Source organism: Elephas maximus, chromosome 7 (genome assembly GCF_024166365.1).
Source record: "Elephas maximus indicus isolate mEleMax1 chromosome 7, mEleMax1 primary haplotype, whole genome shotgun sequence".
NCBI classification, from domain to species: domain Eukaryota; kingdom Metazoa; phylum Chordata; class Mammalia; order Proboscidea; family Elephantidae; genus Elephas; species Elephas maximus.
In genome coordinates, this window is record NC_064825.1 from 122,242,330 (window position 1) to 122,261,445 (window position 19,116).

The 19,116-nt window shown below is 41.4% G+C and overlaps 1 protein-coding gene across 1 annotated transcript; it reads left to right on the forward strand.

The window, feature by feature from the left end:
• The first annotated feature begins 4,855 nt into the window (after positions 1-4,855).
• On the forward strand, positions 4,856-5,827 carry LOC126080651 (olfactory receptor 4D11-like). Its single transcript, XM_049891828.1, has one exon. The coding sequence runs from the start codon at positions 4,856-4,858 to the stop codon at positions 5,825-5,827; it is 972 nt and encodes a 323-aa protein (XP_049747785.1).
• The last annotated feature ends 13,289 nt before the right edge of the window (positions 5,828-19,116 follow it).

Here is a 19,116-nt window from a genome sequence, read left to right on the forward strand (position 1 = left end):
GGTGTGACTCTTTGAGTCTGGTCCAAATTTCTACCGTGAAGAGAAGACATCATAGTCTGGAATAACTAATCTTCCAAAGGACTTCGCTTGCAAACACGGTGTTTTCCCCAGCATCACACACGCTGGAGCCAAGGTCCCAGTACCAGATGGTGTAAATTCATGGTTGGATACTGAAGGGTTTAGGTAAGTACGTTAGACTGTCAGCATGTGAGACTTTCTGAATTACACATGAATAAAATATAATGAGAATAAAAATAGTTAGAGAGCTAACTGACAGAAAATAGTGAATGTTAAATATTAGGAATTAGGAAGGTCTTAATAAAAAAGAGGCAGCCACAACACAGAGTCCCTGATGGAGCGGGAGAAAAGTGTGGAGTAGAACTCAAATTCATGTAAAAAGACTAGATTTAATGGTCTGACTGAGGCTGGAGGAACCCCCGAAGCCATAGCCCCTGGACACTCTATTAACCCAGAACTAAAACCATTCCAGAAGCCCACTCTTCAGACAAAGATTAGATGGGATAACACTCATGAAGAGCCTGCTTCTTAGTTCAAGCAGATGCATGAGACCAAATGGGTGACTCCTGTCCAGAGGCAGGATGAGAAGGTAGAAAGGGACTGAAACTGGTTGAATGGGCACAAGAAACCCAGGGTGGAAAGGGGGTGTGTGCTGTCACATTGTGGGGATTGCAACTAATGTCACATAACAATACGTGTATAAATTTTTGTATGAGAAATTGACTTAAGCTGTAAACTTTCACTTAAAGCACAACAAAAAAGAAAAAGAGACAGTCACAGAAAGAGGGTCAGCATGGTAAAGAGAAGGCAGTTTGTGCTCAATAGAACACTTGAGTTGCATATAAGGGACATATTTTGTGCCACATTAGAATTTTTCCATGGAATTCATGGAGCCTCTTTCTACAACATCAGAAGATACTAAAAAAGCATGTTTGTAACCCACCACTTCCTCACAATAGATTAAGGTTTCAAAGTCAACATCATACTCACCCATTGCCGGTGACTCACCAGGTCTCCCTCCTCTTTGATCCAGATCCTTATTCTTGAGACCACTGACCCAGCCTCAAAGCTTCTGGTCCACTTAGTCGATTCATGACCAGTTCACTGAAACAAAAATAAGCATGCTTGTTTAAAGAGAAGCTCTCATTCTTTAGAATAGCATTTTATACTTTACAAGTATCTTCATAAATAACCCTTGGTGAGAGGCAGAACAGATGGGAAAAGAACTGTTTTCAGTGCAATGGGAAAAGAACCAAGATTATTGAACGCCTACTATGTATGTCTTTTGCTGTTTACAAATATCATCATATTTACTTTTTCACACTACCCAAACAAGTAAATATTATGCATTCCAGTTTACAGAAGAGGAAATTAAAGGACTTTCTCCAGGTAACAAAGGAGGGAGAGGCAGGATTCCAACCCAGGAGCGTACCACTCGAAAGCTCTTGGCATTGTCCCCATGCATCACACTAGGCTACCTCCACATTTCACAATGAAGGATCTGAGGCAGGGGAGAAGGGAAATGACTGTCTCAGTGTCACAGTTTTTTATAGGCTGGATAAGAAAACAAATCTCTATCTGGCATCACTGAGGCCAAGCCAAAGACATTACAAAAGTATTTCTTAACCTGTGTTCATCATGGCCCCTCTCACTCACCCACATTCACTGACAACATAAATAAGTCAGCTACATTTATTCATTAATTCAGAAAAAACTTATTAACACCTATCAAGTGCCAGGAAAGCCTTTGACAATATTAGGATGAACAAAACACTAAGCAGACAGGATGAACTTGAAGTTTAATAGGAAAATTATATTGAACTAAGAAGATAGAGATATATAAGAAAATAGGTGCAAGAAACTGTCACAGGCGCCAGAAGAGACCCTTTGCCATTGCAGAACTATCGCATAGGGTTTCTAAGGAGCAGATGGTGAATTTTAACTGGTAACATTTTGGGTAGCAGCCAAACGCTTAACCACTACACCACCAGGGCTCCTGCCAGAAGAGAAGTCCATTCAAATAACGATGGAGTCACAAAGGAGGGATCTTGCTGAGGGTGTCAGGAAAGCTGCCACAGAGAAGGAAACCTGGACCTAAGGATTGAAGTATCAGCATGTGCCAACACAGAGGGGTGGGAGGTTCTGAGAATGAGGGGACCATGGCAGGAAGAGGGGGCAGCAGGAAGGCAGATACAGAGGTGAAGACCAGCATAAGCTGCATAAAGCTTGAGCCTCTGAAACAGTGGTCAAAGGAAACAGGGCACCATATAATATTAAGACAGAGAAAATTCTTATATGCTATAGAAAAAAGTTTAATCTTGATTATAGAAAAAGTTTAATCTTGATTGAGTACATAATAGGGAGCCATTGAAAAGTTTCAAATGAGAGAATAACATAGTCAGTTTTATGACTGATAAAGATATTTCTGTAAACAGGAAAAAGGATGAATTAGAGAAAAACTAGACTGAAAAAAGGGAGACAAGTCAGGAAACCAGTGCAGCAATCTAAGGAGAGATTATAAGGGTTTAGTTGAGGTTACAGAGAAGGGGAAAAATTGAGAGAAAAGAAGAAAACAGAATCCTCATGAGAGCTTTTTTACACAATGGCCTGTTTACTTGCCATGGGAATTAAGTTGTTTGTGTTTTTTTAATGAAATGTGCTCCGATCCGTACCTGCTATGGAGGAGGCTGTGCCCACACAGACTGAATGGGCTGGGGAAACACGACACACAGACACATTCTCCAGGGAAAATTGGAGGCAACATGTGTTTTGGGTTTTTAGTCATATAATTTCCAAAGGCTCTCCCTTCTCAAAGCTTGTCTTTACACAAACCAAGCACTATGCTTCCCATCTGGGCACTGATTTGGGGACCATCTATCTATAGTGGTGCCAGATGGACAGACAGATGCTTGGTTGAGTGTGACTTTTTCCCCTGTGAGTTAACTTTGTCACCACTGCCACCACAGTAAGTCTTCTCAGAAATTCCTGAGGTGCTATGTGGAGTGGAAAATATATCCAGCTGAAAGTCAAATTTTGACTTCACCCCTAGCTTGCTGTATCACCTACAAACCACTTAAGCCTCTCAGGAACTTTATTATTTCTGAATTGATCAGCAAGCAAAAAGGGTGGATGTCTAACTAGAAAAGGCAACATATCATGAACTGAAAAATCTCTCAGCTGAATCTACTGCTTCCCCCACAACTAGGACTCTATAGTATGTGTACCTCATGGGGTGAGGCGGGGGAACCATTGCTTCCGTTTTATGCTCACATCATTTCACTGATTTTTATTCTGTCAAGAATTGCAAAATCTAAGCTTAACATGCACTGCTTAACTTTTATAGGAAGGAGGCAGGAGGAAATGGTGTACTGACTACATCTTTGTGATAACCTTGCATTTCATGTGATAGATAAATTGATGGACGGACGGGCGGGCGGGCAGACGGACGGACGGATAGATGGGCGGATGGACAGAAAGACAGACAGACAGATAGGTAGATAGATGATGACAGATGATTGACAGATTAGATAGATAGATAGATGATAGACAGATATATAGATGATAGACAGATGATAGATAGATAATAGATAGATAGATAGATAGATGGATAGATAGATGATAGATAGATAGATAGATGATAGATGTTAGATAGATGTTAGATAGATGATAGACAGACTGACAGACTGATATACTGATAGACAGATGATAGATAGATAGATGATAGATGACAGATAGATGATAGATTGATAGATGATAGATAGAGAGATAGATGATAGAGAGATAGGTAGATAATGATGGATATGGGAATGGGTACGGGTATGGGGACCAGGAAAGGCGTGGGAATGGAGACAGAGAGATAGTTGGATCTTCGCTGTCTTCTTCATGAACATGGTTGTTCCCATCACCACGATCCTAGCCATCTTTTTTGCATTAAACACATTATTTACTCCCAACCCCTGAGTACTCATGAAATAAAAAGTTAAAGCGAATACTTGTGATTTCTGAAAGGTAACAGAAGGGAATGGTCTAAAGTTCCATTGTGATGCAGAAAGGAATAGGAGGAGGTGATGAAACCCACTACTGAAAGTGCCATAAAAAAATCTGTAAAAATTTCCTTATGCATATTATACTTGAATTTATGTATTCTGAAACTGGCAAGCACTACAGTATAGTGGAAAGATTCCAGAGCTTAGAGTGAGGAAAATTTTGTCTTAGTCCCCCTCTGCCACTAAACTACTGTATGACCATGGAAAACTGACCCACCCTTATTAAGTTCAGTTTCAAAACTGGTAACAGGAACACCTTCCCTTCTAATATCAGAGCTCTGTTGGGAAATTTTATTGCAATTAGGTGTTCAGTAGCTTTGAAAACTATAATATGCTATTTAAACAGATTCATACAATGTTGTTAATGAAGGGCATCTGAGAATTGATTTATTTCAATGTTTTTCAAGTCTATTAAGCCATAGAAACAAAATAGATGTGAATAAAATCAGAACTGCTCTGATTCACCAAAGTATATGGAACCCACAGATCCTTCCAGTAAGCCTCCCTTACCATCTCTTCCTCAGCAACCTCTAGGAGTGAGCTCTACAGAACCCACAGGCCCCCACTGACTATAGTAGGACAACTAATTATCTAGTCCATGTCTCCTTGTATCAATAAGGGAACTGGGGCAAGCAGAACTCATGTAACACAGCAAGTTCATGAACAAGTGACTGAAAAAACATCTCTCTGCATGTTCAATTTCTATAAAACAAATAACCTTTACATGATTTCATTGTTTTAGTAATATTATTACTTCCTTCAAAGGTGTACATGGAGAAGGAAACTATCCAATGGCCCTGGGAAATTATACCAGGGTGCCTGAATTTATTTTCTGTGGACTTACCCAGTCTCAAGAGCTGAGCTTGTTCTTCTTTCTCTTTTTATCTGCGGTCTATGTAACAACTGTGTTAGCAAACATTGCCATCATGGTCACTGTCACCTGTGAGTCTCACCTTCACACACCCATGTACTTCCTGCTCTGCAATCTCTCTGTCTTGGACATATGCTTCTCCTCCATCACTGCTCCAAAGGTCCTAGGAGACCTTTTCTCAAGGACAAAGACCATCTCCTTCAATGGCTGCATCACACAGATGTTTTTCTTTCACCTCCTTGGCGGAGCAGACATTTTTTCTCTCTCTGTGATGGCATTTGATCGTTACATGGCTATCTCCAAGCCCCTACATTACGTGACCATCATGAGTAGGGGCCGATGCACCGCACTCATTGTGGCCTCCTGGGTAGGGGGCTTTGTCCACTCCATCGTACAGATTTTCCTTTTGCTCCCACTCCCCTTCTGTGGACCGAATGTTATTGATGGTTTCTACTGCGATGTCCCTCAGGTCCTCAAACTTGCCTGCACAGATACCTTTGCTCTTGAACTCCTGATGATTTCCAACAATGGTCTGGTCACTACATTATGGTTTGTCCTTATCCTGGCGTCCTACACTGTCATCTTGATGATGCTGAGGTCTCAAACTGGAGAGGGAAGGAGGAAAGCCATCTCCACCTGCACAGCCCACATCACTGTGGTGACCCTGCATTTTGTGCCCTGCATCTATGTCTATGCCAGGCCCTTCACTGCCCTCCCCATGGACAGAGTTGTCTCTGTCATCTTCACTGTCATCAGCCCTGTCCTGAACCCCATGATCTACACCCTGAGGAACCAGGAGATGAAGTCAGCCATGAGGAGATTGAAGAGAAGACTTGGACCTTCCACAAAAGGAACAGATTCTATGACATTCAGGTTGAGAAATCAGAACTGAAAACAGTTTTTACACAACACAATAGAATGCCCCATTCAGTACACCACATTGAGACCAAAGCTTTATCTTTTCCCTACAGCAGAGTCCTATAATAAGGTTGGTCTGAGACAACCATCCTTACAGGTTGTATCATGATAAGATTGTTGGCCACTTAGAGTCTCATGTCTGTAAATTGTCAGCTATTAAAGGGACTCTAATGTTTGTATCAAGGAGCCCTGGTGGTACAACAGTTAAATCCTCAGTTGCTAACCAAAAGATCAGTGGTTAGAACCCACCAGCTGCTCTGCAGGAGAAAGATGTGGCAATCAGCTTCCTTAAAAAGTTACAAACTTGAAACCCTGAGAGAAAGTTCTACTCTGTCCTATTGGACTGCTAGGAGTTGGAATCTATTTGACTGCAATGGGTTTGGTTTTTGGTTGTAACGTTTATATTGCCCAAACATCTCCTTTTTCAGGCATGGAAATGGAGACTGAGAGAAATGACCTCTGTGTTCTTGAGTTGCAGGAGTCCCTGCGTGGCACAAATGGTTAATTTCTTGACTATTAAACAGAAGGCTGGTGGTTTTGAACCCACCCAGAGGTGGCTGGGAAGAAAGGCTTAGTGATCTACTTCTGAAAGATAACAGCCTTCAAAACTCTATGGAGTGCAGTTCTACTCTACAACGCATAGAGTTGCCATGTGTTGGAATACACTAGATAGCAACAGGTTTGGTGTTTGGTTCTTGAGTTGTAGCTATACCACGTGTGGCCCAAACAAAAGTTAGTAAAATAATCTCCAGGAACCAGGAATCAAGGCTAAAAGTCCAGCCAGCTCTTCCTATGTGGAAATTTGTTTTCCATTGTCAATCTGAAAGCATTCGGGTTCATTTTTTTTTTTTTAAAGGCTCCAGGTTTCCTTTGCAGAAGCTGAGAGAGGTGTCCTGTTTTATCAAAGGTTTCCTAGCTAAGTAATGGCAGAGACAAAGCTAGAGCTGAGAGATCTCTGGCCCTCAGCTAAGTGCACATTTGACTACTGCTGCCTCATACAGGATTTGACAGAATCTGAAACAAGTTCATCCATAAAGATTTCTCTTCTATTACAGTGTTGGAAACCCTGGTAACATAGTGGTTAAGACCTACAGCTGCTAACCAAAATGTCGGCAGTTCAAATCCACCAGGTGCTCCTTGGACACTCTATGGGGCAGTCCTACCCTGTCATGTAGGGTCGCTATGAGTCAGAATTGATTCAATGGCAGTGAGACTATAGTGTTAAGAAAGATTCTTGGCCATGGTCTCGGGGAACATCTAGCTCAACTGGCATAACATAGTTTATAAATAATATGTTCTACATTCTACTTTAGTGAGTAGTGTCTGGGGTCTTAAAAGTCTGTGAGTGGCCATCTGGTATACTCCACTGATCTCACCCCTTCAGGAGCAAGGAAGAATGAAAAAATCTAAAGATACAAGGGAAAGTTTAGTCCAAGGGACTAATGGACCACATCTACCACAGCCTCCACCAGACTGAGTCTAGTAAAACTGGCTCATGCCCAGCTACTACCACTACTAACTGTTCTGACAGGAATCACAATAGAGGGTCCCAGACAGAGCTGGAGAAAAATATAGAACAAAATTCTAACTCAAAAAGAATGACCAGAATTACTGGCCTGACAGAGACTGGAGAAACCCTGAGAGTATGGTCCCCCAACCCTTTCAGCTCAGTAATGAATTCACTCCTGAGGTTTACCCTTCAGCAAAAGATTAAACAGGCCGATGGAACAAAACAAGACTAAAGGGGCACACCACCCCTGGGGCAGGGGCTGGAAGGCAGGAGAGAACAGAAAAGCTGGTAATAGGGAACCCAAGGTTGAGAAGGGAGAGTGTTAACATGTCATGAAGTTTGTTAACCAGTGTCATAGAACAATGTGTGTACTACTAACTGATGAGAAACTAGTTTGTTCTGTAAACCTTCATCTAAAGTACAATTTAAAAATATATATCCTTGGTTGTCCTTATCACCTGATCAAGGAGTACATACTGCAAGACTTCGGGGTCTTCTAAGAATTTTGGCATCATTTTACAGTCATTCATTCCTGACATCACTCCAGGGAGAAAAGAATCCTCTCCTATCTGCATCACTGGAACACACCTGGCTCACATGTCCACAAGAAGCAAAGGCTTAAAGAAAACCTGACTTCCTATGATTAATGGAGAGGTTATATAAAAGATTACAAATCAAACCATTTCAATTTCCTCATTCTTCTTTCTAGCATATTCTTTATCTCCTCTTTTATCTGTTAAAGGAAATAAAAAGTAAGATTACATTTCATTTGGTCCCCTGACAACTTATTCATCTGCCAAGCAAATAGCTGAAATTGGAAGTCAACGGAAGTTTGAATTGGATGCATTGATTGATCTGTTACACCCCAGGTTTCTCTCTCAGTATTCCCTGATGACTGTGTGGGTAGACCAAAGTAATGGAAGTAAAGGGTCATTTGCATGCAGTAATTTAGAAGGAAAGCACAGGCAAAGAAAACCTGCTCTAAAATACAACCCTACCTTCCAGCTGTGTATCAGTGTTCCTCACTTGGTGCTGGCCTAAAATTTCTGCTCTTAAAGTATTCCAAAATGTTTTCACGCAGAAACAATCTTTGACGGATACGAGAGAGAGGAGTCATGAGGAGGGAAAAATACTAACTAAAAAAAAAAAAAAAAACTAGATAGTAGAAAATGATAACTTCGGTGAAGGGTGAGACAGTACTCAATACTGGGGGAATTCAGCATAACTTGACCAGGGCAAAGTCATAGAAGCATCACAGATAGATCCAAAGGCCTGAAACACCAAGCTACCGAGCTGAGGGCTGGGGAACACGGTCTTCAGGGACATCTAGATCAATTAGCATAATAAAGTCTGTAAAGGAAATGTTTTATATCCGACTGTGGAGAGTAGTGTATGGGATCTTAAAAGTCTATAAGTGGCCATCTAAGATACCTCTACAGGTCCAGTGCTGGCTGGAGCAAAGGAGAATGAAGAAAACCAAAGACCCAAGGGACTAATGGACTACAACTACCACAACCTCCACCAGAATGAGCCCAGAACAACTAAATGGTGCCCAGTTACCATCATTGACTCCTCTGGCAGGGATCACAACAGAGGTTCCCAGACAGAGTGGCGGAACAATGTAGAACAAAATTAAAATTCGCCAAATAAATAAATAAACGAGGCTTGCTGGTCTCACAGAGACTAGAGAAACCTCAGGAGTATAGCCCCCAGACACCCTTCTAACTCAGTACTGAAGTCACTCCTGAGATTCACCCTTCAGCCAAAGATTAGACAGGTCTACAGGGTCAACAATAACACATGTGACGAACATGCTTCATAGCTGAATCATGTATATGACACTAATGGGCACTCAGCCCAAAAGGAAGGATGAGAAAGCAGGAAGGGACAGAAAAACCAAGCAAATGTAAACAGGAAACCCAAGGTGCACAAAGGGAGAGTGTTGACACATCCTTGGGTTGCCAACCAATGTCACAAAACAATTTATGTATTATCTTTTTAATGAGAAACTAATTTACTCTGTAAACTTTTATATAAAACACAGTAAAAATTTTTTTTTAATTCCATAAGTTAGACACAGTTCACAGAGGCAAGGTAGACACAATACCACAATGTCACAAGTTAGATATAGCTGCAGAAAGCTATAGCAATACAAGCATCATATTGGGTTAAAAGAGGAGAGTGGTCCACTCTTAATACTGTATCTCTAGGGATTAATTTCAGATGGTCCAGATAACTCCTCAGATTGACACAGTGGCTGTAACAATGGGCTCAAATATAGCAACAACTGTAAGCATGGCACAAGATGGGCTGTGTTTCCTTCTGTTGTACGTAGCATTAAATGATTCAGAAGAGACTTGATGGCACCTACAACAGATGACTCTTAGAAGGCACCAGATGTCATCCCAGAGTGGCGAAGGCATAGAAAAGAAATCTTCAGTAAATGGATGTGAGGGATATAGATCCATGCTCAGGGTGCCAGAGGTACCCCAAAGGACCCAGGTACAGAAGGATGGAACACCCCAGCATGGTGGTGGCCTAGGCAAAGCAAGAAAGTTCTGTATAAAAATATGAAAATCATTGAACATTCTTCATTTATAGCTTTCGAATGGCTGATATATCCTGCCTAGAAGTAACATGCTACAATACACTTCTGCCTTTATCCTTGAATTTTGTACCTAAAAAAATTTAAGCTCGAAGGCCAGCATAGCAGGGGCAGGGGTCTGGGGACCATGGTTTCAGGGGACATCTAAGTCAATTGGCATAATAAAATCTATTAAGTAAACATTCTGCATCCCACTTTGAAGAGTGGTGTCTGGGACCTTAACCACGAGCAAGCAGCCATCTAAGATACATCAATTGGTCTCAACCCACCTGGATCAAAGGAGAATGAAGAATACCAAAGACACAAGGTGATTACGAGCCCAAGAGACAGAAAGGGCCACATGAGCCAGAGACTACATCATCCTGCGACCAGAAGAACTAGAGAGTGCCCGGCTACAACCGATGACTGCCCTGACAGGGAACACAACAGAGAACCCCTGAGGGAGCAGGAGAGCAGTGGGATGCAGACCCCAAATTCTCCTGAGACCAGACTTAATGGTCTGAGACTAGAAGGACCGCAGTGGTCATGGCCCCCAGCCCTTCTGTTGCCCCAGGACAGGAACCATCCCCGAAGCCAACTCTTCAGACATGGATTGGACTGGACAATGGGTTGGAGATGGATGCTGGTGAGGATTGAGCTTCTTGGATCAGGTGGACACTTGAGACTATGTTGGCATCTCCTGCCTGGAGGGGAGATGAGGGGGTGGAGGGGTTAGAAGCTGGTGAAATGGACATGAAAAGAGAGAGTGGAGGGAGAGAGCAGGCCGTCTCATTAAGGGGAGAGTAATTGGGAGTGCGTAGCAAGGTGTTTATGGGTTTTTGTGTGAGAGACTGACTTGATTTGTAAACTTTCACTTAAAGCACAATAAAAATTATAAAAAATTCAAGCTCTATTCACATTGGCCTTTGAATTGGCCAAAGAGTGCAGAATCATACTGTTCCATATTCAGTATGTTCCTTTATCTATCAACACAAGAAACCTTTTTTCCTCCTTGTAAATTGTTGTTGTTAGGTGCCGTCGAGTCGGTTCCGATTCATAGCGACCCCATGCACAACAGAACGAAATGCTGCCTGGTCCTGAGCCATCCTTACAATCATTGTCATGCTTGAGCTCATTGTTGCAGCCACTGTGTCAATCCACCTAGTTGAGGGTCTTCCTCTTTTCTGCTGACCCTGTACTCTGCCAAGCATGATATCCTCCTCCAGGGACTGATTCCTCCTCACAACATCTCCAAAGTATGTAAGACACAGTTTTGCCATCCTTGCTTGTAAGGAGCATCCCAGTTGTACTTCTTCTAAGACAGACTTGTTCGTTCTTTTGGCAGTTCATAATATATTCAACATTCTTCGCCAACACCACAATTCAAAGGCATCAATTCTTCTTCGGTCTTCCTTATTCATTGTCCAGCTTTCACATGCATATGGTGCGATTGAAAATACTATGGCTTGGGTCAGGCGCATCTTAGTCTTCGAGGATACATCTTTGCTCTTCAACACTTTAAAGAGGTCCTTTGCAGCAGATTTACCCAATGCAATGCGTCTTTTGATTTCTTGCGTGCTGCTTTCATGGATGTTGATTATGGGTCCAAGTAAAATGAAATCCTGGGCAACTTCAATCTTTTCTCTGTTTATCATGATCCTGCTCATTGGTCCAGTTGTGAGGATTTTTCTTTTCTTTATGTTGAGGTGTAATCCGTACTGAAGGCTGTGGTCTTTGATCTTCATTAGGAAGTACTTCAAGTCCTCTTCACTTTCAGCAAGCAAGGTTGTGTCATCTGCATAACGCAGGTTGTTGATGAGTCTTCCTCCAATCCTGATGCACTGTTCTTCTTCATACATGCCAACTTCTCAGATTATTTGCTCAGCATACAGATTGAATAAGTATGGTGAAAGGATACAACCCTGACGCACAGCTTTCCTGACTTTAAACCAATCAGTATCCCCTTGTTCTGACCGAACAACTAACTGCTTCTTGATCTATGTAAAGGTTCCTCATGAGCACAATTAAGTGTTCTGGAATTCCCATTCTTCACAATGTTATCCATAATTTGTTATGATCCACACAGTCAAGTGCCTCGAGTTGCATTAGTGAAGGATTCTATGGGGAAAATATTAAACAACGCAGGAAGCATCAAAAGAAGATGGAAGGAATACGCAGAGTCATTATACCAAAAAGAATTAGTCGATGTTCAACCATTTCAAGAGGGGGCATATGATCAGGAACCGATGGTACTGAAGGAAGAAATCCAAGCTGCTCTGAAGGCATTGGCAAAAAACAAGGCTCCAAGAATTGATGGAATATCAATTGAGATGTTTCAACAAACAGATGCAGCACTGGAGGTCCTTACTCATCTATGCCAAGAAATATGAAAGACAGCTTCCTGGCCAACTGACCGGAAGAGATCCATATTTATGCCTACTCCCAAGACAGGTGATCCAACCGAATGTGGAAATTAAAGAACAATATCATTAATATCATACACAAGCAAAATTTTGCTGAAGATCATTCAAAAACGGCAGCAGCAGTATATCACCAGGGAACTGCCTAAAATTCAGGCTGGTTTCAGAAGAGGATGTGGAACCAGGGATATCATTGCTGATGTCAGATGGATCCTGGCTGAAAGCAGAGAATACCAGGATGTTTACCTGTGACTATGCAAAGCCAGATATACACACGGACAAATCTATACATGGACCAGAATTTCTAATTTTCAGGTCCATTCTACTGATTTTCCTACTGAAATTAGTCTCAAAACCACTTGTACAGTTTAGGGCCCCATCTGGACAAAATTCTCCATGATCATTTATTTTAAAAAAAAACATTTATTTTAGGTTAACCTAAACTTCCTTCGTCCCTATTCTCCCTTCTTTCCATTTCCAATGCTTTTATGTTGTTGTTGGGTGTTATAACCATGGCAAAATTATATAGTGTGAACTCTCAATTCAAGACAAGTCACGGTAGCTCACCAAAAAAACTACAGAAAAAAAATCTGTCTCAGTCATCTTGTGCTGCTCTAACAGATACATCACAAGTGGATGGCTTTAACAAAGAGATTTATTTTCTCACAGTCTAGTAGGCTAGAAGTCCAAAATCAGGAAGTCAGCTCCAGGGGAAGCCTTACTCTCTCTGTCAACTCTGGAGGAAGGTCTTTGTCATCAATCTTCCCCTGGAATAGGAGATTCTCTGCACAAGAACCCAGGGCCCAAAGGATTCGCTTTGCTCTCGGAACTGTTTTCTTGGTGGTATGAGGTCCCCACTCTGCTTGTTTCCCTTTCCTTTTATCTCTTGTAAGATATAAAGTGGTGCAGGCCATACTCCAGGGAAACTCCCTTTACAATGGATCACGGATGTGACCTCAGTAAGGGAGTTACAATCCAACCCTAATCCTCTTTAACATAAAATTACGATCGCAAAATGGAAGGCAACCACACAATACTGGGAATCATGGCCTAAACAAGTTGTATATTTTGGGGGGGGACCCAATTCAATCTATGACAACATCTGATTCAGGATCATTTAGCAACAGGAACTGTGTTGGAAACTACCCCTCTGCCAAGGAAAGGATTCCAAGACAGAAGATATATACACAGAAAATCAAGCTTCCTTATCTCTCTATGCTCACCTCAAATTCCACTTATCAACCCCAAATACCATTCAAAAATTAGCCAAAAGGTAAGGAAGCCCACGAAATTGCAACACACTCAACACTGTTTTGGAAAGTGCCAAACTATTGTGTTGCGTTCATATTTGACTAAGAAGGTCTTGGGAGGTAGCACATCTCTGTAATACTCTCCAGAGACATTGGGACAAAACTTTTCATAAGACAGTGTTCTTCAGCCTTCTTAAATTATTGTTCCCTACCTCAAAGGAGATTTTTTTAGATTTGTTTTTTCTACTTGATCCTTAATAAAATTTTAATACCACAGGTCTACCCACTACCACTGCCGTCGACTGTACATCTATTTATGTACTGTGGCCCTTTGAAGAACTACTAACCATTATAATATCTAAGTTTGTTTTCATTCCACCCAAGAATCAATGTTTGTCCCCTTGGGAGAAATATTGCCCCCATTGAGAATGCAAGATCAAATGATATTAGATGTTTCAATAGAGCAATTTCCCCAAAACTCAAAGAATGACAGAATAAATGGATTTGTACCCTCTGTGGTCTTGAAGAATTTGCAAGAAGGGAAATGTGGGTGTCTGCATCTGTGTGTGTGTGAGAGAGAGAGAGAACTTGCATACAGTAATGACTTAGCGACTGTTTAATAACTCCCACTGGAACTCCAACACTACCAGCAAAGTGTTCACTCTATTTCACAGTCGCATCCAATAAAATTCTCTGTTAACTCTTAAATTAGGCTGGACCTGAGGGACTAGTGCACATGGCAGGAACGCTTTGGGACAGACAGTAGAGCCATGACCCAGTGACTCTTTGAGTCTGGTCCTTCCCAACCTGAAGACGTTGAAGTCTTGTATAATTAATCTTCAGAAGAACTCCACCTGCAAACACAGTGATTCCCTAGCATCACACACACTGGGGCTAAGGTCCCAGTCCCAGATGGTGTAAATTTATGGTGGGACACTGAAGGGTTTAGGTAAGTACGTGAGACTTTCTGAATTACGCATGAACAAAATATAATGAGTATGAAAAACGTACCAGGCAAAAAGATACTGAAAAAATAGTTGAAAAGCTTACTGACAGAAAATAAAGAAGTGAATGGTAAATATTAGGAAAGGGGAAAGGCTTCATAGAAAAAAAAAAAAAAAAGACAGCCACAGAAACAAGGTCAGGAGGGTAAGGCAAAGGTAGTTTGTGCTTGATAGAGTACTTGAGTTGCATGTAAGGAGCAGATTTTGTTCCACCTTAAGATTTTTCCATGGGATTCATGGGGCCTCTTTCCATAAGATTGGAGGATACTAAAAAAGCATTTTTATAACCCCACGTTTCCTCAGAAAAAAAATGGAGATTTAAAAGTTAACACCGTATTCACCCATTGCCCATGACTCACCAGATCTCCTTCCCCTTTGATCCAGATTGAGCCTTAGTCCTGAACCTACTGACCCAGCCTGAAAGACTCCGGGCCGCTTGGTCAATTCACACATCTTCACTGAAACAAAAATAAGCAAGTTTGTTCAAAGAGAAGCTCTCAATTTTTGGAACAGCATTTTACAAGTGCCTTCATAGAAAACCCTTTGTGAGACGCAGAGCAGATGGGAAAGGAAGTTTTCAGTGCAGTTGGAAAGGAACCAAGCTTACTGAATTTACAAACATATTATATTTACTTTGAGTACTACCCAATCAAGTAAATGTTATGTTTCCCAATTCATAGAAGTGAACACTGAAAGAAATTAAAGGACTTTCTCCAGGTAACAAAGAAGGGAGAAGCAGGATTCCAACCCAGGCATGCCCCACTCCAAACCTCTTGGCATTGCCCCTACTGCATCACACTAGCCTGCCTCCACATTCACAACTGAGGATCTGAGGCCAGGAGAAGAGAAATGACATTCTCAAGGTCATAGTGCAATCTTATAGGCTGCATAAAAAACAAATTTGTATCTGGCATCATTGAGGCCAGGTCAAAAATATTAACAAGAAGAGTTTCTTAGCCTGTGTTCACCATGGTCCTTCTTACTCACCCACATTCACTGTCAATACCAATAAACCAGCTAGGTTTACTCATTAATTCAAAAAACTCTTATTAAACACCTATCAAGCACCAGGAAAGGATTTGACAATATTAGAATGAACAAACCACTGAGCAGACACGAGGAACCGGAGGTTTCATAGGGAACTCATACTGAACTAAGACGACACAGACATATAAAAAAATAGTTGCAATAAACTGTCACAGGTGCCAGAAGAGACCCTTTGCCACTGTAAAACTGCCACCTAGGGTTTCCAAGGAACAGAGGGTTGATTTGAACTGCCAACCTTTTGGTTAGTAGTCAAGTGCTTAACCACTGCACCACCAGCACTCCTGCCAGAAGAGAAGTCCATGCAGAGTCACAAAGAAGGGATCTCTCTGAGGGCATCAGGAAAGCTTCCACAGAGGAGGAAACTTGGACCTAAGTGCTGAAGGATCAGTGTGTGCCCATACAGAGAAGTAGGAGGTTCTGAGAATGAGGGGGTCATGGTAGGTAGAGGGAGCAGCAGGAAGGCAGATACAGAGGTGAGGACCAGCAAGAAGACGTATAAAGTATCAGCCTCTGAAACAGGGATCAAAGGAAACAGGGCACCATACAATATTCAAGACAGGAAATTCTTGGATGCTATAAAAGAAGTTGAACCTTTATTCTGTGGGCAATAGGAAGCCATTGAAAAGTTTCAAACAAAGGAATAACATAGTGCCTTTTATGACTGATAAAGACATTTCTGTAAACAACAGAAAGAATGAATTAGAGAAAAAGACCAATTAGGAAGCCAGTGCAACAATCTAAGGAGAGATTGTAAGGGGATAGTTGAGGGTAGAGAGAAGAGGACAAGTAAAGAGAGGAAAAGAAAGTAGAATCCTCATTAGAGTTTTTACACAGTGGCTGGTTCCTTGCCACGGGAGGCAAGTCTTTTGTGTCTTTCGAACGAAATGTGCTCCTATCGCTATGTGCTGTGGAGGTGGCTGTGTCCACACAGACTGAGTGGACTGCAGAAACAAGACACATAGAGGCATTCCCCAGGGAAAACGAGAGGCTACACAGGTTTTTGGGTTTTTTAGCCATATAATTTTCAAAGGCTCTCCCCTCCCAAAGCTTGTTTTTACACAAACCAAGCACTATGCTTCCCAGCTGGGCACTGATTTGGGGACCATCTATCTATACAGTGGAGCCAGATGGCCAGGCAGATGCTTTGGTTGAGTGTGGCTTTTTTCTCTATGACATAACTTTGTCACCACTGCCACCATGGTTAAGTCTTCTCAGAAATTACTGAAGTGCTCTATGGAGTGGAAAATGCCTTGGGCTGAATGTCAAAGTATGACGTCACCACTAGCTTGCTGTGTGACCTACAAATCACTTAAGCCTCTCAGGAACTTTATCACTCCTGAATTGATAGGCAAACAAAAAGGGTTGCTTATACCTGACTCAAATAGGCAAAATATCATGAATTGATAAATCTGTTAGTTGGATTTGCTCCTTCCTCCCCAACCAGGACTCTATATTAAGAGTACATATAACCCATGGAGTGAGGCGGGGCAACCATTTTTTCCATTTTGTGCTGATATCAATGCACTGGTTTTTGCTCTGTCAAGAAATGCAAAATGTAAGCTCAACAGTGGCCATCTAGGATAATCCACCAGTCTTGCCCCTTTGAGAGCAAGGAAGAACGAAGAAAACTGAAGATACAAGAGAAAGATTAATCCAAAAGACTAATGGACCACATCTACTACGGCCTCCACCAGACTGAGTCCAGTACGACGAGATGGTGCCCAGCTACCACCACTGACTGCTCTGACAGGGATCACAATAGAGGGTCCCAGACAGAGTTGGGAAAAAATGTAGAAAAAAATTCTAACTAAAAAAGACAGACCAGACTTGTTTGCCTGACAGAGACTGGAGAAACCCTGAGAGTATGGCCCCCAGACACCTTTTCAGCTCAGTAATGAAGTCACTCCTGAGGGTCACCCTTCAGCCAAAGATTGTACAGGCCCATAAAACAAAACGAGACTAAAGCAGCACACCAGCCCTGGGGCAAGGACTAGAAGGCAGGAAGAGACAGGAGAGCTGGTAATAGGGAACCCAAGTTTGAGAAGGGAGAGTGTTGACAAGTCATGGAGTTGTTAACCAATGTCATAAAACAATATGTGTACTAACCGTTTAATGAGAAACTAGTTTGTTCTCTAAACCTTCATCTAAAGTACGATTAAAAAAAAAATGTAAGCTCAACAAATACTGATTAAGTTTTACAGTAAAGAGGCAGGAAGAAATTATGTACTGACAACATCCCTGTGGTAATCTTGCATTTCATGCCATAGATAAAAAGATAGATACATATATAGATTCATCAATAGATACATCAAAAGGTACATAGATACATAGATGATAGGTGGATGGACAGATGGACAGTGACAGATAGCTAGATAGAATAATAAGATAAAAATGATATGAGTATGGGGACAGGGACTTAGACAGTGAAAGAGATCTATCTGGATCTTTGCTGTCTTCTTCATGAACAGAGTTGTTCCCATCACCATCCTAGCCATCCTCTTGGCATTAAGCACATCATTTACTCCCAACCCCTGACTACTCATGAAATAAAAAATTAAAGACAAGATCTGTAATTTCTGAAAGGTAACATAATGGCAGTGGCCTAAAATTCCACTGTGGTGGAGAAATGAATTGGAGGAGGTGATGAAACCAGCTACTGAAAAAAGTGCCATAAAAATTCTGTAAAGGGTTCCTTATGCATATCAGTCTTGAATTTATGTATTCTGAAACTGGCAAGCAGTGTGGTATAGTGGAAAGATTCCAGAGCTAAGAGCAAGGAGAATTTTGTCTCAGTCCTCCTCTGCCATTAATTTACTGTATGACTTTGGAAAATTGACTTACCCTTATTTAGTTCAGTTTCAGAATTGGTAAATCAGGAATAATAACAAATTTCCTTCAAATTTCAGAGATCTGTTAAGGAAATTTTATTGCCATTAAGTGGTTGATGGCTTCGAAAACTATAATATGCTATTCAAATAGATTCATACCATGCTGTTACTGAAAGAAATCTGAGGATTGATTTATTCCAATGGTTTTTGACCCATTCATACAATAGAAATGAAGTGGATGTGAATAAAATCAGTGACATCCCGATTCAACAAAGTGTATGAAACCCAAAAACCCTTCCAGTAACACTCCCTTACATTCTCTACCTCAGCATCGTCTAGGAGTGAGCTCTACAGAACCCACAGGCACCCACTGACCATAGTAGGGAAACTACTGATCTAGTCCAAAAAAAAAAAGCTCTCCTTAAATCAATGAGGGAATTGAGGCAAGCACAACTAAGTGGCTCTCCCATTTAACACAGCACGTGCATAAAGAACAATATTGTGACCGAAAAAATATTTCTGCATGTTCAATTTCTATAAAACAGATAACCTTTCCTTGATTTCATTGTTTTAGTAATATTATTTCCTTCAAAGGTGTGCATGAAGAAGGAAACCATCCA